We start from the raw sequence: 25,527 nt of genomic DNA, 5'->3' as shown, positions 1-25,527 counted from the left end.
ACTATCCTCTAAGCCCGCCGGGCCAGGAAAGCCCCCCCCCCAACCCCCTTTTCCGGACACAGAGCGCACTGCGGACGCCCCCAGGCCCATAACCGCCCTCAAAGCACCGAGAGCACGGAGAAGACCCCCAGAAGGTCAGAGGAGAGCGAGAAGGGGCCCCCAAAGCCCCGCGGAGTCCGCGACTGCCCCCCGCGCCCCCGAGGCCTCACTCACCCCGTCCCCGCCGCGGCCGCTCCCTCAGGCGGGCGGTGGGCGGGGCCCCGCCTCTGAGCCCCGCCCGCCGCCCACGCCGCCATCTGATTGGATAAGTTCCGTGATTGGCTTCCCCAATTGGCCAATGGGAACCGATAGAGCAGGAGGGGGCGGGGCGAGAGGGGGCGGTGCCTGCGGGGAGCGGAGCCCTCCCAGTCCAGCCCAGTCCCCTCCCAGTTCCTTCCCAGTTCCCTCCCACAGCCCCTTTCTGTCCTTAAAACGCCTCCCAGTCCCATCCACTCCGCTCTAAGTCTATCCCAGTCCCCTCCCACAGCCCCTTTTTGTCCCTAAAAGCGCCTCCCAGTTCCATCCACCCCCCTCCTAGTTCATCCCCGTATATTCCAGTCTATGCCGGTGCCCCCCGGTGGTTCCAGAGCCCTTCTAGTGCCCCTTTTGTTCCTAAAAGTCCTCTTCTTGTCCCTCCAGTTTATCCCAGTGCCTTAACAGTCCACTCCCAGTGCCCTTTTTGTCCCTAAAAATGCCTCACAGTCCTTCCCAGTCCTGTCCAATCCCTCCCAAATCCCATTCAATCCCCTTCAAGTCTGTCCCAGTCACTCCCAGCTCATCCCAGTGCCTTCCAAATCTATCCCAGTCACTCCCAGCTCATTCTAGTTTATCCCTGTGGCCTCCAAATCTATTCCAGTCACTCCCAGTCTATCCCAGTGCCCTCCAAATCTATTCCAGTCACTCCCAGTCCATCCCACTCTATCCCATTACCATCCCAGTGGCCTCCCAGTGCCCTTTTTGTTCCTAAAAGTGTATTTTTTGTCCCTCCCAGTCCCTTCAAAGCCCATCCCAGCCCCTCCCAATTACCCGTAGAACCCCACATCGTGTGTGCCCACACATCCCCGGGTGTGCTCGGGGGCCGGTGGGCACCTCCCGGTGTGCTCCCACCTCCCGCTGCTCCGGGACCGCTGCGCCGCTTTCCCCCTTTCCCCCTGGGGGAGAGAAAGGACGAACCCCGCTCCTGGGGCTGCTCCCGGCGTGTCCCGGGATCGCTCCGTCCTCCCGAAAGAGGAGGAGGAGGAGGAGGAGGAGGAGTGTGTCGGCCCGCGGGGCCCCGGGAGCAGGAGGTTCCCGGTGCCGGTACCGGCGGATCGGGGCGAGCCGCGGGCTAGAGGGAGCAGGAGGTTCCCCGGTGCGGTGCCGGTGCCGGGCGGAGCGGGGCCCCGGGAGCAGGAGGTTCCCGGTACCGGGCGGAGCGGGGCCCCGGGAGCAGGAGGTTCCCGGTGCTTTTCCGGTACCGGGCGGAGCGGGGCCTCGGGAGCAGGAGGTTCCCCGGTGCGGTGCCGGTACCAGGCGGAGCGGGGCCCTGGGAGCAGGAGGTTCCCCGGTGCGGTGCCGGTACCAGGCGGAGCGGGGCCCTGGGAGCAGCAGGTTCCCGGTGCTGTCCCGGTACCGGGCGGAGCGGGGCCCCGGGAGCAGGAGGTTCCCGGTGCTGTCCCGGTACGGGGCGGAGCGGGGCCCCGGGAGCAGGAGGTTCCCCGGTGCGGTGCCGGTACCGGGCGGAGCGGGGCTCCGGGAGCAGGAGGTTCCCGGTGCTGTCTCGGTACCGGGCGGAGCGGGGCCCCGGGAGCAGGAGGTTCCCCGGTGCGGTGCCGGTACCGGGCGGAGCGGGGTCCCGGGAGCAGGAGGTTCCCCGGTGCGGTGCCGGTGCCGGGCGGAGCGGGGCCCCGGGAGCAGGAGGTTCCCGGTGCTTTCCCGGTACCGGGCGGAGCGGGGCCCCGGGAGCAGGAGGTTCCCGGTGCTGTCCCGGTACCGGGCGGAGCGGGGCCCCGGGAGCAGGAGGTTCCCGGTGCTGTCCCGGTACCGGGCGGAGCGGGGCTCCGGGAGCAGGAGGTTCCCGGTGCTTTCCCGGTACCGGGCGGAGCGGGGCCCCGGGAGCAGGAGGTTCCCGGTGCTTTCTCGGTACCGGGCGGAGCGGGACGAGCCGCGGGGCCCCGGCGGGGGCGGGGGGAGCAGGACCCGGCCCCGGGCTCTGCCCCCGGCTCTCTCCCGGGACTCCCGCTCGTTTCGATTTCGTTTTTCGCCGGGATCGCGGCGCGGGGACGGGAGCGGAGCGCTGCGGGCTCCGCTCGCACCGGGCCGGCCACCGGCCATGCAGGTAGGAGCCGGCCCCGGTCCTTGTCCTCCCTCCTCCCCGGCCCCTCTCGGGATTTCTCCTCCTCGCTTCGGGCTCGTTATGATGCTTGTATCCCCGCTCGTGTGTTCTGTTTATGCTGGGTGTGATGTTCTGTGCCTTCAGGACTGGCAGACCAACAGAAAGCTAATTCAAATAGGCAAATCATGTTGGGTGCTATGAAGAAGTTGATATACGATGAAGAATATAATTTTGAAAATGAGGGTGAAGATGAAGCAGTGTTTGTGGAGTACAGAAAACAGTTGAAACTGTTGCTGGACAGACTTGCTCAGGTCTCACCAGAATTACTGTTGGCATCTGTCCGCGGAGTTTTTAACGCTGCACTCCACAACTGGCAGAGTACACAATTTATGGAAGTACAAGTGGCAATAAGGAGGCTGTATATGTTGGCTCATGGTGCTCATTTCTCACAAATTTGCCCCAAACCAGGACAAAATTTGCTGGAAGTTCATGCCCTGGGGGGTGACCCCCTAGCCCACCTCCAAAGGACCTCACAAAGCCCAGAGCAGCTGGGAGCCTCTCCTCCTACATTGAGTTCTGAGCAAAAAGCTCCTCTCACACATCTGGGGGTTCCTTTTCACCCTGCTTTTTCTCACTTTCCCACTCGAACACCCCCAAGGACAGTATTTCCTCTTGAAGCAAAAAAAACCCCCAAACATCTCAGAAAAGAGTGAAAGCAGCTAAGCAGGGATAAAAGCAAGAACATAAAATTAGTATAACATAATAAAAATTCAGAATGTATCCCAAGGCCTAGAAATCTTTAGGAGCAAGAAAAATACCAGATTTGTTCTGGTTTTACTGTAAATCTTGTTAGTAAGGGAGTCACGTCGATGGGAGAAAATTAAAATAACTTTTAGAGAGTTCTAGATAAAATACACGGCTGATTTCTTTCACTTTTATTTTCCCCATGGCTTATTGCTTAGAGTGAATCTGAAAGACAGTTTGTGTTGCTGCCAAATGTGCTCAGAGTTTATTCTGGGGTCTCACTTTCTCTTCATGCAGTGTCATGTAGCTGCCTGCTTTTTAAATCCAGTCCAGTGACCACCAAATTGTCCTTCTTTTTCAGAAGGGAAATTCTGAAATTTTCAGAATTTTCAGAATTCAGAAATCCTCCCACCACCTGCTGCCTTCCTCCTGCTGTAACACCCAGGGAAGCATTTTCCCTGGACTGATGCACTGTATTGCTCCTGGCTCCTCTTCTCCTGATTTTGGGAGCTTCAGCTTTGCATTTAAGATGTGTCCAGCTCCCATCTCCTCACCCTCATTTTCAGAGGGCTCAACTCCTCTGCCTGCACACAGTCAGGGGTTGGCTGCTCTAAATCATCTGCAAAAGCCTGCCTGAGCCTGAAGTGCTCAGAGTTGGTAACTGCTTCAGAAAATACCATTTGACAGCAAAATTGTTAATTTTCCAGTGAGCGAAGCTGAGAAATTGCTGGGATCCACATTAATAGGTTTTTAAGGGGAAACATTATCTGCTTGGCTGCCAGTAATATTTCAAGATCTCGATGTGGCTGGAAGCAGGATCTGAGCTCCCTTCTGGCTCACATGCCCTGACTGAGAGGGAAAGAAATTCTTGAGGGGGGCCAGAACTCCATGGAGAGTGAACAAGAGGAGCTTGCACCTCCCTAAACCATGGGATGGCCATTTCCACTTATGCCCAAATGATCCCTGGGGACAGAGTGAGAGATCTCTCTCCATATGGTGTTTTCAAGACAAAATCAAAGCACTGCCAGGTTTATTTTAACAGCTCTAAAGAACTGAAGTGCTCTCCTAAAACCTTGAGCATCCATTGAGCATCAGAGAGTCCTGCAGGAGCACAGGCACTGCAGGCTCTGCCAGCCTTAGCTCCATCTCCCATTTCCCTGCAGCCATGGGGAGAGAGGATGGATAACCCCCATCCAAAGCCTGAATGAGGGCAGGTTCCTCTGCTAAAGAGCTGGAGAAAGGGATCTCTTGGCAACCAGGGACTGGAAAAGTGTGAGGAAGAACTGTAGACAAAACATCACATCCGTGGTTGCTGAAAGTCTGGTCAGAGAAAGAATCAGAAAAACTTTCCCAAGCATTACTCTGGGAAGTTTGAGAAAGTAATTCTTGAGGGAAAGAATTCTCAGAAAAAGAATTAAAATAATCCTTAATCTTTACAACTAGTGTTTTAAACATATCGTTTACTTATAAAATATTTACAATAAGGGTGTTATTCCTAATTAACCAATAGTATAAAGAGTATTAATTAAAGACCAATCAAGTCCAACTTTATCATAACTATCTGCAAAAGAATACATAGTGTCTAATAAAATTTACATTTACCTTCTAAAAACCTAAGGGTTTTGGTCACTTCATTCATCCATCATTAATACAAAAATAACACACATCACATCACACTGCTATGAGAAAGCAGTCAGGAAATGCTGGAGCAGGTGGAGTGTCTTGGTTTGGAAAGCCAGGTGTCTGCTAAGGAAGGCAGGAGCCTCCCCTGAAATGGAAAATGTAAACCACCTCCCTCTGAATTGCTATAAATTTTAGATTAAGGGGCTCTCAGGTAAAAATATGGGAACAGGAATAACAGTTCTTTACTAGGGAAGAAAATAAAATGATAAAATAAACAATGCAGTGAACCAAACCAACACTGCCAGAGTCAGAACCCAGCCTGACACCCTGTGGGTCAGGGTGTGGGCAGCAGAACCATTGGAATTGTGGCTCAGCCCTCCTGCAGTGCCAGGGCTGGTTCTGCTGGAGCAGGGATCCTGGAGAAAGGTGCAGTCTCTGCCTCTGAAGATCCAGGGGCAGAGGCAGCTGCTGTTCATCTGGGCAATCCAGTGCAGAAGCTGTGCTGGTGTTCCAGAATCTCCAGATTATATCCAGGTAGGAATGCTTGGCTGGTGTTCCAGAATCTCCAGATTATATCCAGGTAGGAATGCTTGGCTCCTCCCTCTGGGCTCACATCTCCCAATGGGATGCTGTAGCTCTTATCAGCCATGCAGGGACATTCAATGGCTGTTATCGGCAGATGTCGCCCTGGAGGGAGGAGTGGGTGTGGAAGAGATAAGGAAAATGCCCATGAACAGAAGACAACTGGCATCCAGATGGCAAATAGAATACAGTCTGCTTGGCATTGCAGGACATGGAGGCACCTCCAAAGCAAAGGCAGTACCAGAATTTCTCCCCCTGATGTATCTGATCTCTTCCCCAGGGCAAAGTGACCATCAGCTCCTCCAGCCCCGTGGTGGCCGTGTCAGTACCGCCCCCACCCCAGGCCAGACCCTCACCCATCAGCACTGGGCAGATCTTCAGGCTTCCAGGGAGGCTGAGTGAGTAGAGGCCAAGCAAGTCAGTGCTGCTCAAAAAGGAGTTGCCATGGGGTGGGACAGGGTGGGTACAGCCATGGTGTCCCACCCAGGGACCATTCCCTGCTGGCAAGGGGGACAAGGCTTCCTCAGGGTTCATTTTCTCTCTTTGTGGTGTTTTTGACCCATGAGTGTTTAATATAGAGGGAAAGTTTGGTGATGGAGAAGAAACCCCACCCTGCCACTCAGCAGTTTGAGACCAGAGGTGTTTTCCTGGTTTCAGGAATCCAGCCCTCCCTGTGGAGCAAGGATGATGTGATGCACTGGCTGCGATGGGCTGAGAGGGAATATTCCCTGCGGCCCATTGAGCAGAGCAGCTTCGAAATGAACGGCAAAGCCTTGTGCATCCTCACCAAGGAGGACTTCAGACACCGAGCCCCCAGCTCAGGTGAGACCCAGGGGCTTGTGAGCACCATCCCAGCACAAGGTGGGGATCAGGGAAGTCCAGGGAGTGCTGCACTGGGCAGCAGGAGCACAGGTCTCTGCTTGTTCACTGTCTTTCCATCATGCAAAGTACACGTGGTGCACATTCCAGGAAGCCACGGAAACTTTAATAATCTTACAGTGGTCAAGTTAATGGGTAACTTAAAAACAGATAGAAGTTTATTTTTTTATTTGATTTTCTCTAATGTGTTGCAAGCACTATAGGTGTTTGATCCTCTTGTTTACTCTATAAGGCTCTTTGTTACTTGATACCTTGAAAAGAGAATATCCATGGGTTATTAAGTTTGAAATGAATGGCAAAGCCTTGTGTATCCTCAGCAAGGAGGACTTCAGACACTGAGCTCCCAGCTCAGGTTGGACCCAGGGGTTTGTGAGCACCATCCCAGCACAAGGAGCACTCTGCTGACAGGGCTCAGTGGGTCCCAGCAGAGCAGGTTTTGTGCTGGAGATGAGGACAGCTCTTCCTTTCTCTGGTCCATCTGAACTGCAAATACTTTGGTGTCAGTGATGGAGAGAGACAGGGGACTGACTCGGTGATCAGAATCCAATTTTATTGTGGGATACAAGCACTTATGTACTATTTCAGGGAGAATAGTAATGTGTCCTGCAATGATTAGGTTAAAATCACATACACAAACTTATGCATATAACAACATCTCTTGCTTGCAGAGTTTAATGGGATTTTCTTTTTCTGGTAACCTGTTTGATTGAATCTTCTTGCAATCCAGGTCCAATTTTCAAAGTTCCATTTGCTTTTGCCAAGGCATCCTGTTATCAAATCTCTTTTGTTAACCAGCTCCAAAGTGCATCCTCTGTCTTGTGTCCCCCAACATTCCAACACTTTGGGATGGGGAGTAACCCCACACTGTAGTTCAGAATCTCAGCAACATTATTCAAACCATTATCCAAAGGCATCTGAGCAGAGTTTCCCTCCCTGCAGGGGATGTGCTTTATGAAATACTCCAGTTCATTAAAACTCAGAGAAGAGCTCTGGTGTGCAGCCCCTTGCTGAACTCACCCTTCAGGAAAGCCAGGAGCACAGAGGAAGGTATGATGGGGGAAAATATCCTGGGAGAGCAGCAAGCAGTGTCCAGCAGGCAGAACCAGCCTGGCTGCACACACCTGGGGCTTGGAGCTGAGCCTGCTGGAACCATCCTGAGAGAGGCAACCAGGCCCAGCAAAGTCCAGGCCAGCTGGGAATTTGCAGAGATGCAGCAGCTCAGAATCAGTGCTGTGGGGGTCTGTGGCAAACTGGCAATGCTGTGACTTCCCTAAGAAATCTGCCTGCAGACTGAGATTTGGATCAGGGAGGGTCAAAGCCAGGCAGAGGCACAGCCCTGCTGGAGATTAATCCTGCAGCATAGAAAGGGCTGAGGAGCTGGGGCTGAGCTTACACAGAGCTGCTGGGTCAGGGGATGGGGTGGGGAGAGGGCCCAGGTGAGGTTGGTGGGGGCCAGTGAGGCTTCTTTGTGCCCTTGGGGGACCCAGGTAGGAGTTAGGGTGGGGCTGGATTGGTCTCAGAGGCTGGATGTGTGTGGAGGTGGACCTGGGAGCACTTTCCTGGGCTCTCCTACTGGTTCCTATGCAAGGTAATTAACATATTAAGTCCCCACAACAATTTACCAGGGGATGCCTCTGCTCTGGGGCATTTTCCTATGCCAGTTTTTCTGTATCTGACCCTCACCCTACCTGACATCTCCTCTAACCCTCCCTGGACTTTGTGCTGCACCAGCCTTAGGAAAATCCCAGGCTTTCCTCAGCATCCTCCTCCTCTGCTGGGCTGGTCCCACCTGATAACCACCCCAGGCTGTCCCTCCCCTCCTGTTTCAGGGCTTTGCAAGGTCTGGGACCCTAATGAACCCCAGGGTGATTATGAGGGGTTTTTTTGCAGGTGCAGACTGCAGTGCTGAGGCTGCCCCAGCTGTTTCCTCGTGGCTGGGCTGTGCAGAGCAGCCCCTGTTCCACAGCCACACGCAGCCACTGAACCTCTCCCCCCACAGCTCAGAGAGTAGCTGCAGGCCAGGTGCCATCTGCTCCTTTCCTGCTACCCTGTCGGCCCCAGTGGATGGGAAAATTGCAGGTAATTATGAATTTATGGCCTTGTTCCTTGGGGAAGTGAGATGGTGCTTTGTCCTGTCTGCCCATCTGTCTCCCTTCCCCTCATTCCGTGCTTTTCCACCTCAGTTTCCACCTGAAAAATTGTAATTGCTCTGAGATCTTGCAGAAAAAGTGCTGTGCCTGAGCTCTGTGCTCTTATATTTATTGTCTGTTGCCCTGATTTTTTAAGATTTTCTAAGCCTTCTGATGTTTACATTCTGGTAAAAAACTTTCTCACACACTTTACGTAAATAACTTATTGTTTTGCATTCTGCTATGGAGGAAGAAAAATATATTAAACTGTTAGTTTGTCCAGTGTCATTGGAGAGGTGGCACTGTCACTTTTAGAAATCTATAAATGTTCGAGTCAGCAATTAAAAACTCTCTTTTCACCTTTGTGTCCATGGCATGTTATTTAGTGACAATTGTCATAGTGACAGTGACTGTAGTGACAATTGTCATCTCAGAGTCTCTGCTGGTCACAGGGACCCCAGGATACATTAGAAAGTCTCTTTTCCCAGCCTGGCAGTTGAAGGGGTCAGAACTCTTCTATTCTCCTTCTCAAGGTTGTTTATTGTTTCTTATCTATAAAATTCTTTCTCTGACCCACCGAGGTCTGTCTGGCAGGTCAGGTTGAGGCACACTGGTGTTATCTTTTTATATTAAAACTACCTGTACATTATTTACAATAACTTCCCAATACCTATCACCTATGTTAGACAGTGAGCTCCTACCTTAAACCAATCCAAAAATGCCAACATCACCCAGAAGATGGAGACCAAGAAGAAGAAGGAGAAAGGCTGAACACACCCAGATTCCTCCATCTTGCCTCCTGAACCCCCATTCTAAAAACCCCAAAAATCTGTTTTTCACCCTGATGTCGCTACAGGACATGAAAGAACACGAGCTCACACACTGCTGCTCTCAAGGTGAAGAAAAGGGAAGTTTATTTTCTGACTCCAACATTTATAGTTTTCTAAAAGAGACTGTGGACTGGAGGGTGAAAGTGCCACCTCTGCAATGACACTGGGCAAACCAACAGTCCATCAAATTTCTCTTCTTCTATAAAAGAATGCAAAACAATAAGTTATTTACAGAAAGTGTGTGAGAAAGTTTCCTACCAGAATGTAAACAGCAGAAGGCTTAGAAAATCTTAAAAAATCAGGGCAACACCCTGTGACCAACTATCATTCTACTTAAACTCTCTTGACTTGTAATTCTTCATATAAAGGTTGGTAATTGTTTTTTCCAAGGGCTAAATCAAAGGCACAGGGGTCTTGGGCTCTGTGCCAAGGTCTCTGAGCCCCTTGGGCAGGGGCTGGAGCCCTCCAGGGCAGCAGAGGAATTTCCTGGGTCTCGGGTTTTGGTTGTTAATTGCAGCCCTGAGATGTGCAGGGTGTCTCTGTTTTGGCCCCCGTGTCCGAAGAACGAGTCAGAGCTCTTCAATTTTTGGTCTTGAGGTTGTTTATTAATTCTTAGCTATAAAATTTTCTTTTTGCCCAGCCAAGGTCTGCTCAGCAGGGCAGCCACAGGCACTCTGACCGCCCTTGGGGTGGTGTTGTCCTTTTATACTACAAACTACATAGAACATATTTACACTTAATTCCCAATACCCATCACCTATGTTAGACAGTGCACTTCTACTCTAAACCAATCCCAAAGTGCCAGCATCACTGCAGAAAATGGAGACCAAGAAGAAGAAAGGCTGGACATGCCCAAGTTCCTCCATCTTGTCCCCACAACCCCCATACCAAAAATCCTAAAATCGACATTTTCACCCTGTGATAATTTTATTATTATACTATTCAAACTTCTGTGACGTTCAGGTCCTCATACAAAGCTGGTAACTTGCTCCAGGGGTCACAATCAAACCCCCAGGTGCCCTGGGCTGTGTGCCAGGGTCTCTGAGCCCCTGGCAGGGTCCTGGCAGCTCTGGACACCCAGAGGGATGCACTGAGCTCCAACACCTGGGTTCTGACATTGCTGCTGCTACGTGTGCAATTGTGCTGCTGGGGCAGCCTGGCAGGGTGGCAGCTCTGTGCCCAGCAGCTGCCCCTGCTCAGACTGCAGCTCTGTGCCCAGCAGCTGCCCCTGCTCAGACTGCAGGCTGCTCTGGGAGTTCGTGTACCGGCTGCTGGCCGACCGCCGCTACGAGCCCTACATCCGGTGGGAGGACAGGGAGGCCAAGGTGTTCCGCGTCGTCAACCCCAACGGGCTGGCCCAGCTCTGGGGCAGCCACAAGGTGAGTGCAACTGAGAGGGAGTCTGGCATCCCTGAGAAGGAATTTGTCCCCTTTCGTGAGCTGTTCCCTAGAGCTCGTGGCCCAGGGCTGGGGAGGGGGACATGGGGGCTGCAGGGTTAGTGTCAGGATCTCTGGCAGGTCAGAGTGACCCTGAGAAAAGTTAGAAAGTCTGTTTTCCCAGCCTGGTGTTTGAAGAAAGGGTCAGAGCTCTTCATTTCTCGGTCTCAAGGTTGTTTATTGTATCTTATTGTCACAGACATGTTCCATGGAAAATCCTTTCCTTAGGGATTTTTCCTCCTGAGAAGCTGAGAGGCCTCAGGAACAAAATGCAAGCAATGGTTATCTGCTGCTGTGGAATGCAACAGGTGCATCTGGGATTGGCCTCATGGGGTTGTTTCTAATTAATGGCCAATCACAGTCAGCTGGCTTGGACAGAGAGCCTTTGTTATTCATTCTTTCTCTCTCTATTCTTAGCCAGCCTTCTGATGAAATCCTTTCTTCTATTCTTTCAGTATAGTTTTAATGTAATATATATCATAAAATAATGAATCAGCCTTCTAAACATGGAGTCAGATCCTCGTCTCTTCCCTCATCCTAAAACCCCTGTGAACACGGTCACATCTTATCTATAAAATTCTTTCTCCTGCCCAGGTCCATCCAGCAGGACAGTTCCAGGCACTCTCCCTGCCCCAGGGCAGTGTTATCTTTTTATACTAAAAACTACCTGTACAATATTTACAATTACTTTCCAATACCCATCACCTCTGTTAGACACTGAGCTTCTACTCTAAACCAATATAAAAGTGCCACCATCACAGCAGAAGATGGAGGCCAAGAAGAAGAAGGAGAAAGGCTGGACACACCCAGGTTCCTCCATCTTGCCTCCTGAACCCCCATACCAGAAACCCTAAAATCTACTTTTTCAGCTTGTGATAAATTCACTATTATTCTACTTAAACTATTGTGGTTTGCAGATCTTCATGTAAGGTTGGTAACTTGCTCCACGGGTCATAATCAAACCCACAGGGGCATCTTGGACTCTGTGTCAGGGTCTCTGAGCCCCCTGGCCGGGGTCTCAGCCATCCTGGACAGCCAGAGGGATGTCCTGGGTCCCACAGGTTAGTGGGAGATGCCAGCCTGGTGGTTAAAGTGGGCCTTTCTCACCCCTTGGAAAGCAAACCATGAAGCCAGTCTGGGGTAGGGTCCCTCAATGCCCCAAACCTCCTCCAGTGTCCCATGTGAGGCCCTGCTGCACACAGACCCAGAGCAGGACTTGTTGCTCACTTCTGCTCAACACCCCACAACCCTCTTCTCCTTCCAGAACCGGATGAACATGACCTATGAGAAGATGTCACGAGCTCTCAGACACTACTACAAACTCAACATCATCAAAAAGGAGCCAGGGCAGAAGCTGTTGTTCAGGTGAGGTGAAGCAGAGCAGAGAAATGGCATGGATGGGGCATGGGAAGGTGATGAGCTCCAGATGTTGGCAGCTGCTTCATCCAGCAACATCCTCCCCTGCACACACCCCCGTGGGTTTCTGTCCTGTGCCAGCTGGGACCTCAGTGCTCCTGGGATCCTCAGCAAAGCCCAGGGATGGCAAATCCCCTCTGAGCTCCAGAGCTCCGCTGATCACAGACTCATGGAAGGGATTGTGTGAGAAGGGACCTTAAAACTCATCTCATTCCATCCCCTGCCATGCCCAGGGACACTTTCCACTCTCCCAGGTTGCTCCAAGCCCCATCCAACCTGGCCTTATTGAAGGCAAAGGTTCCAACATTTACAGCCTGGTTTGGGGCTGGCTTTGGACATGCCCTGAAAGTCACCACAAAAATGTATTTCAGGTTTTTGAGGACTCCTGGGGAGGCTGTCCATGAGAAATCCAGCAAACTGGAGCAGCTGGAGAATGAGGACCATGAAGATTTGAAGGAAGACCCAGTGGAGGTTTCACCACAGTAAATCTTTGGAGGCTTCACTTGAGTGCATCACAGGGACCCTTGTGCTTTGCTGGGCAGGGCTGGTGTCTCTTGCCTCTCCTGGACAGAAGGACAGAGCTGGCCTGGATTTCAAAGCCTGCTGTGAGCCAAAGCTGGGCCATCTCTGGGGCTTCTTTAGCAAAGCACACCCAGAAGGTGTCCCCCAGCCCCAAGGCACAGGGGGATGTGTGGGCTGGTCTTCTGCTGGTTCCTCTCCTGCTCTTTGGGAGGGAATGGGATATTTTTGCTCTGAAATTTTGATGCTTGTCTTTAAGGTCCAAACCTGTGGCAAAGATCCCTCTGTTCTTCCAGGGAGATGAACAGAGCAGGAGTTTGGGCTGAGCATCTGCTGCTCTGCTTGGGCAGTGGGAGCTGTGAGCGAGGGCACCTTGCAAACCTGGTGCGTGCTGGAATCTCTGCTCCTGGGATTAAGGTTTGGAGTGTGCTGAAATACCTGCCTGGATCAGGCCTGGCTGAAGCTCCATGGTTGCCCATAGCTGGTATTCACTTTAAATCCTTTCTCTCCAGCTAATGACTTTTGTAATCAATTTTGTGATTAAATAATGTGAAAAGAAACAAAGCCAGTAACAAATGTGACCCCACCCGTGGTCAGATATGTGATTATTTGTTTTGAGTTTGAAGCAGGAATAGCTGAAGTGAACAGAGTGTCTGTATGTGAGTGTGTGAAAACAGAAAATACCCACTACTATTTTCACTTTGCTTTCCACAGAGGAAATAAAATGCTGTGACCGTAAGGTTGAAAATCTCACTTCTTGCTGAAGGTCTGAAACTGGGAAATCCAAGCTTTCCTCATTTAAAACAGCTCCTGTGGGCACCCAGATCTCCTCCCCAACATCTTTTGGCAGCTGCTCAGCAGCTGAAGGGTGACCCCAGCACAAACACCATGAGGTTTCCTCCAAAACTGGTTTCTGCCACCTGAAACTACAGTTCCTTTGGCTGTAACTGGTCTTGGTCCTGCAGAACTACTTCACACCTGCATCCTGGAGATGGTAGGTGGGCAGTAGCCAGTAAGAGACAGTGGTGGGATGGGTGGTGGTGGATGGCAAAGCTTCAGCTTCTCTGAAAATATTTCACTTCCAGAAAAAATCCACCAGCTCAGTGGCAGAACAGAGGGGCTTGAGAATTTGAGTGGTGGAGGAGGAGGAAATGAGGAGCTCTAGTGGGGAAATGAGTGTGAGGTCACAGCCTGGGGGAGATCCTGGCTGGGAAGGGAGGCCACAGTCCCTGCTGAGAGAGGGGCTGAAGGTTCCCAGCACCCAGCCAGCTGCAGCCTGGGGATGCTCCACAGCAGGAAGGGGCAGTGAAGCACCCAAACCTCGTCCTTCCCTCCCCAAAGGATGCTTTTTGTCCCAGGGAAGAGTCAAACCAAACCTTTTTCAGGGTGAAATCCTTCGGCTTTGGTGGGAGAGCAGATCTCCTTCCTTGGGAGCTGTAACATCCAGGCCCTGTGCCACTCGTGGGACAGGCACCCATGGGTGCCTCTCTCCTGATCTCCTCTTTCCACTCCACTTTCTTGCAACAGAACCAGCCCTGATGGTTCCTGAGGATCCCTTTGTCCACCTGTGTTTGGTTTGTTGGGGCAGGTGACGGTTGGTGGCCCTGGCTCTTGTGCTGTGCCCACAGGGAGTGTGGGTGACCTCTCTTCACCTGCTTTTCCCATGATGACCAAAGATCACTCTGGGCTTGGCTGGGGATTTCCTTTCCTCGCTGGGAAGCTGCCAAAAGCCCTCAACCCCCCCTTGTGCCTCCCTGAGCAGCTCCAGAGGGGTTTTGGGGGGTGACAATCCAAGGTCACCTTTGCAGGGATGGGTTGGAAGGATGAGCTTTGTCCATGCTCCTAGGAAGCTTTCATGCACCTCCTGGAGCAATACCTGTTTTCCCCTGTGCCAAACAGAGGCAGGAGGGCTGTAAACCTGCAGCTTTCCTGGAACAGGAACCCATCCCTGTCAGTAAACAACGAAATAACCACTGCTTGTGCCAGGGAGTTTGGTGTGGGGGTGTGGGGAGGGACAGCACACGGTTGTTGGTAACTTTTGGGGTTCAGGGGCTGTGAAACACAGACAGGTGCCTCATGTGGGCTTTCCCAGAGGTTTCCAGGGGCTTCAGTCCATGGAGAACATCAGCCACCCTTCAGCAGCCCCACATCTGCTGGTGTTTGGGACAGGGCATTGCACATTGCTCATCTGCTGGGGGAAGCAGCTAAAACCACGCCCAGGGCTGGAGGAAAAGAGGATTTGCTTTGGGGGCTGGTGCCCATCACCCTCTTGGATCACAGGAACCGCAGAACTGGACTGAGAGGTTCCACTGAGGCCACGTGTTGGCTGGGGCAGGGAGCAGTGGCTGCCCTCAACACCCCACCATGGTCCAGGTGTTCCCTTCAACACCCACCATGGTCCAGGTGTTCCCTTCAACACCCTGCCGTGGTCCAGGTGTTCCCTTCAACACCCCACCATGGTCCAGGTGTTCCCTTCAACACCCCGCCATGGTCCAGGTGTTCCCTTCAACACCCCCACCATGGTTCAGATTCTTCTCTCCACACCACCACCATGGATCAGATCTGCAGCTGCTGTGCCCAGGTGCCTGGTTGATGGCTGGTGCCAGGCTGATGGTTCGTGCCTGGTTGATGGTTCATGCCTGGTTGATGGTTCATGCCTGGTTGGTGGCTGGTGCCTGGTTAATGGTTCATGCCTGGTTGATGGTTCATGCCTGGTTGGTGGCTGGTGCCTGGTTAATGGTTCATGCCTGGTTAATGGTTCATGCCTGGTTGATGGTTCATGCCAGGTTGAAGGTTCATGCCAGGTTGAAGGTTCATGCCTGGTTGATGGTTCATGCCTGGTTGAAGGTTCATGCCTGGTTTATGGCTGGTGCCTGGTTGATGGTTCGTACCTGGTTGATGGTTCATGCCTGGTTGATGGTTCATGCCTGGTTGATGGCTGGTGCCTGGTTGATGGTTTGTGCCTGGTTGATGGTTCATGCCTGGTTGATGGTTCATGCCTGGTTGATGGCTCATGCCTGGTTGATGGTTCGTACCTGGTTGATGGTTCATGCCTGGTTGATGGTTCATGCCTGGTTGAAGGTTCCTGCCTGGTTGATGGTTCATGCCTGGTTGATGGTTCCTGCCTGGTTGATGGTTCATGCCTGGTTGAAGGTTCCTGCCTGGTTGATGGTTCATGCCTGGTTGAAGGTTCCTGCCTGGTTGATGGTTCATGCCTGGTTGATGGTTCATGCCTGGTTGATGGTTCATGCCTGGTTGAAGGTTCATGCCTGGTTTATGGCTGGTGCCTGGTTGGTGGCTCATGTTTGGCTGTTGGCTCAAAGGGATCTTTGTGATCACCATAAAACACAGTGGCCTCCTACACCAGGTTAGGCTGGCTGTGGCTTTGGCTGGCCAAGCCCAGAAGACCCCAAGGGAGGTGATTCCCAGCCCCTCCAGACACCCATTTGAGGCTGCCCAGCCTCCTGCACAGGGGAGATTTCCTGATGTCCAATCTCAGCCTGTGTCTTCCCAAGGAATTCAGGTGCTTTGAGCTCTGCCTTCTGAACCTGTTGTTGCCCTCTGCACCTTGCAGCTCCATGTGGGGAATTCCTATTCTGCTCCCTTGGTTTTTTTCTGTCTTCTGAAGCAATTTCCGGCACAGAAGCCGCTTCTCCCCTGCTGTGTTCCCATGGCTTTAGTTCTGCTTTTCCCCCAGTGTCAGATGCCAAGCCCAGCACTGGTGCTCCCCCCTCACAGCACAATTTCCTGCCAGCTTCCTCCTTCTCTCCCAGCACTGATAAGAAAAGTGGATGAAAAGTTTGGGTGCAGATCTCTTGCCCCCACTCTGGTAATGGGATTTTGGTTTATCTCAGCCTCCCTGCATCTTTTTCTTGTGCCTCTCTCCCATTAGGTTTGAACATGTCCCAAATCCCAGGAGTGATCTGAGCTTGGATAAAGGTCTCGGTCCTGAATCACATTTCAGGTGAAGATTTTTCCTGGAGTTTGGCTCTCCTATCTTCTGGCTGTGTCTGGAAGAGGCCCTACATCAATTCTGATTCCCAGTGGAATCATGAGCAGGGATGGTGTTTGGAATCAGCCTTGGGGAATCTCCAGAAAAAGATCTCCAAACTGGAGACGGCCAAACTGACCCCCATGGCCAGAGTGGATGTGGCTTTTTGTTTTATGCAATGAAATAGGTTGTGAAACTCCTCCTCAATCCCTGGAATCCACCTGCTTGTGGAAGGATGTGGGCAGGAACTGGGAAGCAGCCTGGAAGCTCCTCACCCATTTATCAGTCGATGGGGGTGCTGAGAAACTGAGCCAGGTAATTCCTGATCAATACCAGACTCTGATTCAGCCGTGTGGGCTCAGGAGAAATGAAGGGACATGGTCTGGATCTCTCCCAGCCACAGGAAATTACAGCTCAGAGAGTTTATAGAAAGAGAAATAAAACAGTCCTGAGTGCAAGCTGAACTCTGTATCAGGAAAAGAAAATTTTTATGCAGGAAACACAAGGCTGAACATCAATTCCAGCTGACAACAGCGCTGCTCCGGCGGAAACATTCCCCAGGGGTTTTCCAAAACGGGGATTTCCAAAGCCTGCGTGTCTGCCGCCCCATCCCTGCGAGCTGCAGTGCGGAATTTTGCCATCAGATGGCAAAGCAGCGATGGGGAACAGTGGGAAGCACCTGCCGGAGGATGCCACAGCCACGGCAGGGGGCACTGGGCTGGCCAAACGGAGCTTTGGGGTCAGATTTGCTCGCTCTGGGCGCAGTCTGTGGGCGTTGGGCCGGGCAGATCTGCCTGGTGGGAGATTTTCTATCCCTGGGTGAGGCTGAGTGGGAAGGATTTGGGGCAAGGGCTGCTTCGTGTTTTAGGGTGGAAGGATGGGCTGTCTGAAGGAGCCCAGCGGGGGTTTCAGGGATGTGCAGGAGCCTGACATTGCCGTGTCCCAGAGCATCTGTGGCCCCCAGGAGCTGCGAGCAGGGCACTTGGCTTCCTGCACTGAAACCCTGCTCGTCTGAGAAAGTTGTGAGTTCCCCTCACAGACACAACCCAGAGGAGCCCATTTCGGGCATCACACCCAGTGCAAAACAACAAACCAAACCAAACCCAAAGGCAAACAGCTGCCTGAGATAGCTGGTCTCAAAGGGCAGTGCTTACACCAGCTGGCAGGTGATCCTGTGTTGTTTTGCTGCTACTTGTCATAAGGAAGTTGCTTTCTCCTCCAGCGAAACTCACGCCCGTTGATCTGCACCACGAGGGCGGTGATAGCAGGGAAGCCTTGGCTGCTCTCCTACCTGAATGGCTGCTAAAAATAGGACTGAACTCACCACCAGGGTATAAAAAGGCACCTCCCAGGAGAGCCTGGGATCCCTCAGCACCCGTGGCCCAGGAGCTCGTCTTGAGCGGTGTCCAAAGGAGCAGAAATAATGATGGAAAGGTAAAAACCAACCCAGCAAATAACCAATGCTGTGGTCAAGGTACTGGAATCAATCAAAGTAGGATGGGGGTTGTGGCTTTGCTGTGATTAAATTTAGTGGGGATGGTTTTTTATTGAGGGTTTGGTGGACTTTGGTGTTGGCTTGGATGAAGGGAGCTGATTTTCTGATCCCAAAAGCAGGGTGAGGTGGGGTGGGTGGGTGTGCTGTGTGTTGTGATGATGATCTTTGGGTCTGAGCAGAGGCTGATTCCCAACTCCAGGGTGCTTTGTACAGCCAAGGGTGCCAGATTTTGGTGCTGGTCCCCCGTGTGCTGTTCAGGGGTGGAGAGGCCTGGTTTGGGTCTGGTTCTTTGAAGGGTAAAATTGGTTATAGAGGTAAAACCAGCGCAAGGCACCATCCTGGCTCTCTGGTTTTCCAAGAGCAGTGTCTTTGGTTGAATTTTGCTTATAAATGTAGAGAAAAAGGGTGGTGGGAAAGGCAGGGATTGGTGCTCTGAGCTCCTTTCCCAGCCCTGCACTGCTCACAGAAGTGCGGTGTCATCACAAAGTGACCAAGGCCACCTGCAGGAGCCCACATCCCTTGGCCTCTCCAGGGGCTGGAATGATTTTTATCAGCCAATACTTTAAGGGGAAATGCCCTAAATTCTGGGTTCTGTGGCTCACTGGGTGCTCCTGGGGTGTGGTTTTCATGTTCGTGTGGGAACATGTTGCCATGGGATAACGGGAGGTGTCTGGGTGATGTCCTTGCTGGATAAAGCCCCCTGGGTGATGACCAGGCTCCTCCTCTAGGACATGCCCAGCCCATCTCCCCCCTCTCCACAGTTTCGGTTCCTTTACCAATGAGTCTGTGTTTATAAAACCCCATGTGGGCCATCTGCATCAGGAGCACTCAGATAATGACCATAAAACTGACTGATCATTAACCAGGAGCGTTAACAACCCCAGACACCCGCAGCACCCTGCGTGCCAGCATGGGGGAGGTTCCCATCCGGCCCAACCCAACTGGGGAAGGCAAAATCCAGACTGAAAATGTTGTTTTTCTCCACAGCAGCACTCGGGCTCCAGCTGAGGAGATGTCCCAGTGGGATGTAGGGGGGCAGCCGTTGGGCAAGATCCTCTCTCTGGATAGGAGAGAGGCCAAGAAAGTGCTGGAGATTTATGTCAAGCGTTCACTGAGCTGCCATGAAAACTCACTGGTGGCCAAAAAACCCCTTCAGGAGAAGGACAGAGGGCGAGGGAGGAAAACAGACGGGCTACAACGGTCAGAAAGTGATTTCTACACCTACTCATGTGCCAAACCCAGCCCCAGGAAGGACCAGGAGGAGAGACTCAAAGCACCAGACCTGGAGGAGACTTTGGGTGATGACAGCAAAGCTCCCCAGGAGGTGCCTAAAGAGGGGCTGAAAGCCAAGAGGAAAAGCAGAAAAAACTCTTCCCAGGGCAAACCACAGCGCTCGGGCTCAAAACCAGCCTGGCTGAAAGGTTTCCTAAACCTCTTTGTGAAGAAGAGCCCTGAGGACCAGAAGGAAAACACAGGGCAAAAAGCAAAGGAGAAAGATGTCAAAGCTCCTCAGGGCTCCAAACCAGAAGGAGCCAAAAAACACAAAGTGGACTCCAGCACGTCCCCAGCGCTGGGCAGAGCCCTGAAGAAGAAACCCAGCCTCAAGAAGGTTTTCTCCCTGAAGAAGCACGGGGAGGAGGAGCCGGGATCTGGGCCCAGGAGCAAACGGCCCAGCTGCCTTCCCCTGCGGCACGTGCTGGCCCCAGCCCAGCCAGGTGGGACCCCAGCCCAACCTGACCCAGCCCAGCCCTGACCCAGTCCTGCTGCCAGTGGGACCCCAACCCAACCCTCACCCACCCCTGCTGCCAGTGGGACCCCAGCCCAACCTGACCCAGACCAGCCCTGACCCACCCCTGCTGCCAGTGGGACCCCAGCCCAACCTGACCCAGCCCAACCTGACCCAGCCCAGCCCTGACCCAGGCCTGCTGCCAGGGGGACCCTGCTGGGCTTCTCTGGGGCCTGCCATGGTGTTCAGTGCTGGTTTCTAACCCCCTCCCAGGGTTTTCTGGGGCCTGGGATGGGTTTTGGAGGCTCCAACCCCAACCTGCTGCCTCAGGAAGGGTTGTTCTGCCCATGCTTCTTTGAGCACAGTCACCCCAAGTCAGCTGTGGGCAGTTATCAAGCAAGCATGAGCTTTCCTCCTCTGACAACAAGGGGTCACGGTGGTTTAGTTAAAACCTGCATCTGAGACCTGAGTTTAGATCCCAAGCCGCTCTAAGGCCAACGTGAAGCTGCTTGAGGTTTGCCTTGGGGCTGGGTGCAGGCAAAGCCCGCGGGACACCATCCCCAGCCCAGCCCTTCCTGTGCCAAAACCCTGCCCAGGGGATTCCTGAGGAGCTCTGCTGGATTCAGGGCAGGTCACAGCTGCTTCCTCCACCTTTGGAATGCGCTGATCCGGGGTGGGCCCCGCTCCCATGGTGGCTTTGCCCCGTCAGAACCAACCCTCACTGCTGGCTCTGTGTTTGTGTCCCAGCAGAGGCAGAGCAGCCCGATGGATGCTACACCCAGGTGCCCCAGGAGGTCGTGCAGGGCAGAGAGAGCCAGGGGGACACCGCAGGAGGGTGTGGGGAGCCCCCAGAGCCCCCCAGCACCGACGGGGTTGGTGAGTGTTGGAAACAATGTGGGCAAGGCTTGTTCCCTGCAGAGCCTGCATGGCATCCACCCCTGCCTCAGGCCTGGTCCTGGGGCTTTTGTGACCCCAAGAGCTGGATGTGGGAGGTTTTCTGCATCAGGGTTTGGTTGGGGGAGAGGGAGATTCACAGAATCCCAGAATGGGTTTTGGGTTGGAAAGGACTTTAAAGAACACCCCATTCCAGCCCCCCTGCCATGGGCAGAGACACCTTCCACTAGACCACAAAAAAGACAAAATTCAGGGGTAAGAGAGTATTTTTGCTGACTGAGGGTAACAAGGGTAACAAGGCATGTGGCAATAGGCTGAAATGGGTTTTGGAAGGATGGACGTGGATAAACATCGTTCAAGGAATTTTTCGTGGGGACTAAACAGAACATCTGGATGAGGCTTGGAGAAAGGGCTGGAGATAAGCTGGTGTCTGTCTCTACAGATGAAGCCATCAAGAGAATTGTTGCTCTGCTCCGGAGTGCAGGAGATGAGCTGGACAGGGAGGTGAGAGAGCTGTGGGCAGCTGGATGGGGTTGAGGGATCTGGGCCAAGCTCTGCACTGCTGTAAAATAAATACAGCAACACCATTGATTTCCCTGGAGCAGGAAAACACTCAGAAAAATCAGAAAATGCCAACTTTTAATTCCTTGCCTGGGTGTGATTGTGCCTGGCTGCCTGTCCTCTGCTATTGCCAGCTGGGGGCTGTGTACAAATCACAAACGGGATGGGACTGTTAGGAACTGCCTGGAGCTGTTTTATTTTCCAGCATCAGTCTCATTCCATGGTTATGACAATGGGAAGATGCCACCAGCTCCCATCCCAGGCAGCAGACCAAGAACTCAATGTTACAATTCACTTTATAAGTTTTTTGACCAATCCCACAAAGCAAAAGCTTTGTTGACAGCAGTTCTATCCACCACTATAAGCATACATCCCTTTGGTTAAAACAATGCTTGCCTATTTTGAATATAATACCTGCTTGTGAGCCTTAAAACACAATGCACAGAGCTCCATGATTAAGCTTCAAACTTCCTAATATCTCAATAGATAACTTCTCTGTAGCTTAGGGAGTTATTCTAGACAAGTGTTAATACACAGACCATTGTTCTATTTGTCCTTGCTTTTCTACTTCTCACATAATTTTTCTGCTGACCAATCTCATGGCTGCTGCTTAGCTCCAATCCCAGTTCTGCTGTCTCTGAGGCCTTTTGCAGCTTTCCCAAACCCCTCTGATTTTGTGCATTCCCACACTCTGCCAGCTGAAGGTGTCCCCATGAGGGTGGCACACAGAGCCCTTCCCTCACCACGTGCCTGTCTCCCACCCAGGTGAGGGAGGATGCACGGCTGCAGCTCTTCTTCAGGGACATGTCCTACAGCTCCTTCAAGAACCTGGCTGATGCCTACGTGCAGAGGGAGCTGACAGCCAGCAGGCCCAACGTGGACCTCCAGGAGATCCAGTTTGCCTACACGGTCCATCTCACGGCCACGGTGGCGGGGATCTGCAGCCAGGCAGTGAACAGGATCATGGGCTTCGGCACGCGCTACCTGGACGATTCCTTTGCACCCTACGGCAAAATTCTGCAGGTGAGGAGGAGGAGGAGGGTGAGCCTGGGGCTGAGCTCCCAGCAGCAAGTTTGGGCAAGTGCCCCGGGAAGCTGTGGCTGCCCATCTGTGGAAGTGTTCCAGGACAAGGCTTGGAGCAACCTGGGGTAGTGGAAGGTGCCCCTGCCCACGGCAGGGTGGGAATGGATGAGCTTTAAAGGTCCCTTGTAGGCAGAGTTTGGGGTCATTGGGAGTGGGGCTGGCCCAGCCCCATCCCCAGTGGGTGCAGCTGTGAGAAGCAGGTGAGCAGCACTGACAGCACTGAGCCATGGAGTGCCCAGGTGTGCTGAGCAACCATAGAGGGAACAGAGGGCACACAGTGCAATGCATGAACATGAGGGTGTAAAAGGCTGGGCTAAAGAACAAGGAGGGCTGATGCTTGAAGCCTTCTGGCATTGTATGGTGGTACTCTGTGTATTGTGGCTGTCTCAACGGTGACAGTCCCTCCCAAAGTATTCCATGATCCTAAGAATGTTTCCTTCTGTCTCAGCAGAAGAGAGAAAAGCTCAGGACAGACCACTGTGACAGCCCAGACTGACAGCGGGCACTGTGGTGCCTGGGAAGCCAAGGACGAACATTTGTGGTGGGAGGACAATCCCTGATGGTGACCTGGATGTGGGGTAACCTTCTGAGCTGTGGATTGAAAATCTTTTCAGGAGAACCAGCACTGTGAAATGCTTGAACCCCACCCGGCTGGGGGTGAAAAGTCAGTAAATCAAACAGAGCCCACATTTCACCCTGTATTTGTATTTTAGCTCCTGCCAAGTGCTTGTGTTGAACCTCAGGGGTTGTTGCTGTTTGTGCATATGTATTTATTTACCTGCTTTTCTAAATGTTTTTGTGAATGTACAACATAATTTTTGTAGTTTCTTCTACCAGCCAAGGATTCAGTTTGAAAAAAAATTCTAAAACTCAAATAAATTGGTGCCTAAATGCCAGCCAGGCTTGTCTGCTGGGAGTTGTGTTATAGATGGAATAATGTTTGCTTTGCTCCAGCTGCTGTGGGCTGCTCCTTTCCAGCCAAATTCCAAGTGGCACAAGGGACTCTGAGAGCAGATACACAGTGTTGTCCTGCCATTTTTACAATTTATAGGCCTTCCCTTTCCAGCAGAAGGAGATTTACTACCCAGAGCAGCTTGATCTGACACCAAGAACTGGGTAAAGCTCATTCCCAAGTGGTGCAGGAGCTGTAACATCCTCAGGGGCTGAGGGGATTTACAGCTGCTGGGGTTTCACCTATGACTCTAAGAAGATGTGAAATGCCAAAGCGATTTAAGCCCTAATCACTGGGAATGTTTCCAGCTAATCTTGGCCCAGAACCCCTAAGCAGGGCCATGGATTAGGGCAGCTCTGGGCTGGGCTGGGGGGTTGCCAGGGCTCGGTGTGGAGCATCTCCTCTGCAAGGGTGGAGCTGGCCTGGGGTGAAGGAGATGAAGTTTTGGGGTTTGCAATGTGCAGGGGGGATGCTCTGGTGGGTTGAAGGTGATGGTGGTGGCAAACAAACGTGTGGGTGTGTGTCACTGCCACCTTTGGGGTGACAATCCCCCATGGGCCTCTGGTGACAGCCCAGCTTTGCCCAGCACCTCCTCTCCTGGAGGATCTGACCTCCTTGGTCCTTGTAAAACCCAGAGTAAATGAAAAAGGGGAAGCAGAGCCCTCACAGGACGGAAGCAGCCCTTCCCCACCCCAATCCATGTCCCCAGAGCCTTCAGGGCTGTTTGACAGCCACAGGATTGAGTCACCGGCTGCTGAGGGAAGGGGGACACCTTGCAGGGCTCCATCTAATTCAGCCTGGGGTAATTAGAGTGTGGAAAACCTTAAATCCCACTCCTGGCTCCTGCCAGCAATGAGTGCAGCATCAGCACTGTGATTCCTTTTGGCTGGGAACCAACCCAGGAGATTTTACTGTGGGAGAGACTGAAACCGCCCTCGTCTGTTTGCAACAGCCCCGACATTCCCGTTCCCTGCCCACACCCGTGGGGCTCTGCTGGGCTGGGAGCAGGCCCGGGTGAGCTGCTGCTGGGGATTGGTTACAAGGTCACAGGATGCCCCTGTATCCAAATCTCTTTTGCATCTGACCCCCTGCTGGGTCAGGGATGGGTTGGGATTTGCATGGAGCAGAAAAGGTCTCTGTCTCCTCGTGGACTTCCCAGTGGAAAGTCAAATAGTCTCTGTCCCAGAGGTTATCATCTTCCATCAGCACGTGGGATGCACCTGCCAGGTGAGACATCAGACAGGGAAACTCCCATTCCCTTCTCCTGTGCTGTGCCCTATACCACAGCTGAACCAAACCCTCTCCTTCTCTGCTCACTGGACCTTTTCCCACCCAGCGGGGCAGCTGTGCTGGGGGAACAAGGAGCAAACCTGCCCAGCCCCTTGCACAAGAGGCTCCCAAAAAACCCAACCCAGTGTGCAGGGATGCTGCTCCAGCTGGGCATGGTGGGAAGAAGTTGGGAGCAGCCACAGCTACCTTAGTGCAGCACCCCAGGGCTGGTGGCTTTTGGAGCCCAGGTCCCTTCCCATGAACAATTCCAGCACCGTGGATTAATCTCCTGCTTATAAAATTGGGACCTGGCTGCCTGTGACCACTGAAGATATTAAGAAGGTTTTAAAGAAGGGCAAGTTATTAGTCCTGGGGGTTTGAGCCGTTTCCAGCTCTTGGCATTACCTTCATCCTGCCCTAAACACCCCGTGGTGGCTTCCCTCAGCGATGACAATCGCCTCGCACGAAATCCCCAGCTCACAGCCACGGCCATCTGGGCATGCAGATGATCCTGCCCGGGCAAAACACAGCCCTGCACAGCCCCCAGCCCACCCAGGGCTCATGGGAGCCGGGGGCTTTCTCCCCAGAGCATCCCAGGCTGCTGGGGGATCCTGTGTCCCCAAAGCCGTCAGTCCCCACTAATCCTGCTTTGGAGCGCTTGGGCGGGGAGGGCAGCTTAGACAATCAGCCGGCACTTAATGAGCCAATTAATGCAAAATTTGCTGTCACTAAGAGGATGATGACAAGGTTTCATCTCACGGGAGCATGGGACTGAGCCAGGCAGGATGATGCCTCCTGGATGCTGTCCTGGGCCGGGGTGCTGGCAGCTGGGGAGGGTGCAGGGGAGATTGGGCACCTTGGCCCTGCTGGAGAAGCCCCCATGACTGAGTGCAGGACAAAGCTGAGTGTGGACAGGGGAGTCTGTTCCCACAGCTCCCATGGGATCATTTATACCTTTCCTAAACCTTGGCTGTGCAGACATCTTTTATGGAAAATCCTTTTCTTAGGATTTTTCCTTCTGAGAAGCTGAGAGGCCTCAAGAACA

The 25,527-nt window shown here is 52.8% G+C and overlaps 3 protein-coding genes across 9 annotated transcripts in view; 2 read left to right on the top strand and 1 right to left on the bottom strand.

Annotated features, from left to right (window-relative positions):
- The window catches only part of KCTD20 (potassium channel tetramerization domain containing 20), a 36,139-nt gene extending 35,774 nt beyond the window's left edge, over nucleotides 1-365 (bottom strand). The window contains exon 1 of the mRNA XM_071450272.1: nucleotides 214-365. Coding sequence (XP_071306373.1) covers nucleotides 214-296 — 83 coding nt within the window. The 5' untranslated portion in view covers nucleotides 297-365. The remainder of the gene's footprint in view (nucleotides 1-213) is intronic.
- Nucleotides 366-1,866: 1,501 nt separating this feature from the next.
- On the top strand, nucleotides 1,867-13,250 carry ETV7 (ETS variant transcription factor 7). Of its 2 annotated transcripts, XM_071450270.1 has the most exons (8): nucleotides 1,867-2,356; nucleotides 5,583-5,700; nucleotides 5,960-6,124; nucleotides 7,121-7,228; nucleotides 8,072-8,260; nucleotides 10,377-10,519; nucleotides 11,841-11,941; nucleotides 12,364-13,250. In XM_071450270.1, the coding sequence occupies exons 1-8, from the start codon at nucleotides 2,351-2,353 to the stop codon at nucleotides 12,476-12,478; spliced, it is 945 nt and encodes a 314-aa protein (XP_071306371.1). In that variant the 5' UTR covers nucleotides 1,867-2,350; the 3' UTR covers nucleotides 12,479-13,250. The 2 variants fall into 2 exon arrangements, with proteins under 2 accessions (XP_071306371.1, XP_071306372.1); XM_071450271.1 differs by lacking the exon at nucleotides 5,583-5,700.
- A 129-nt stretch (nucleotides 13,251-13,379) lies between these two features.
- LOC139601321 (apoptosis facilitator Bcl-2-like protein 14) lies at nucleotides 13,380-23,157 on the top strand. Of its 6 annotated transcripts, XM_071450264.1 has the most exons (9): nucleotides 13,380-13,505; nucleotides 14,039-14,099; nucleotides 16,404-16,817; nucleotides 17,725-17,976; nucleotides 18,985-19,712; nucleotides 20,471-20,599; nucleotides 21,060-21,121; nucleotides 21,944-22,201; nucleotides 22,710-23,157. In XM_071450264.1, the coding sequence occupies exons 4-9, from the start codon at nucleotides 17,963-17,965 to the stop codon at nucleotides 22,755-22,757; spliced, it is 1,239 nt and encodes a 412-aa protein (XP_071306365.1). In that variant the 5' UTR covers nucleotides 13,380-13,505; nucleotides 14,039-14,099; nucleotides 16,404-16,817; nucleotides 17,725-17,962; the 3' UTR covers nucleotides 22,758-23,157. The 6 variants fall into 6 exon arrangements, with proteins under 6 accessions (XP_071306365.1, XP_071306370.1, XP_071306367.1 ...); XM_071450269.1 differs by lacking the exon at nucleotides 14,039-14,099 and having other exon boundaries at nucleotides 17,725-17,936; nucleotides 18,988-19,712; XM_071450266.1 differs by lacking the exon at nucleotides 14,039-14,099 and having other exon boundaries at nucleotides 17,725-17,936.
- The last annotated feature ends 2,370 nt before the right edge of the window (nucleotides 23,158-25,527 follow it).

Source organism: Agelaius tricolor, unplaced genomic scaffold, assembly GCF_023055355.1.
Source record: "Agelaius tricolor isolate 1412-34295 unplaced genomic scaffold, bAgeTri1.0.p SCAF_30, whole genome shotgun sequence".
In the NCBI taxonomy this organism is placed as follows: domain Eukaryota; kingdom Metazoa; phylum Chordata; class Aves; order Passeriformes; family Icteridae; genus Agelaius; species Agelaius tricolor.
This window is presented reverse-complemented; position numbering and strand designations above follow the sequence as displayed.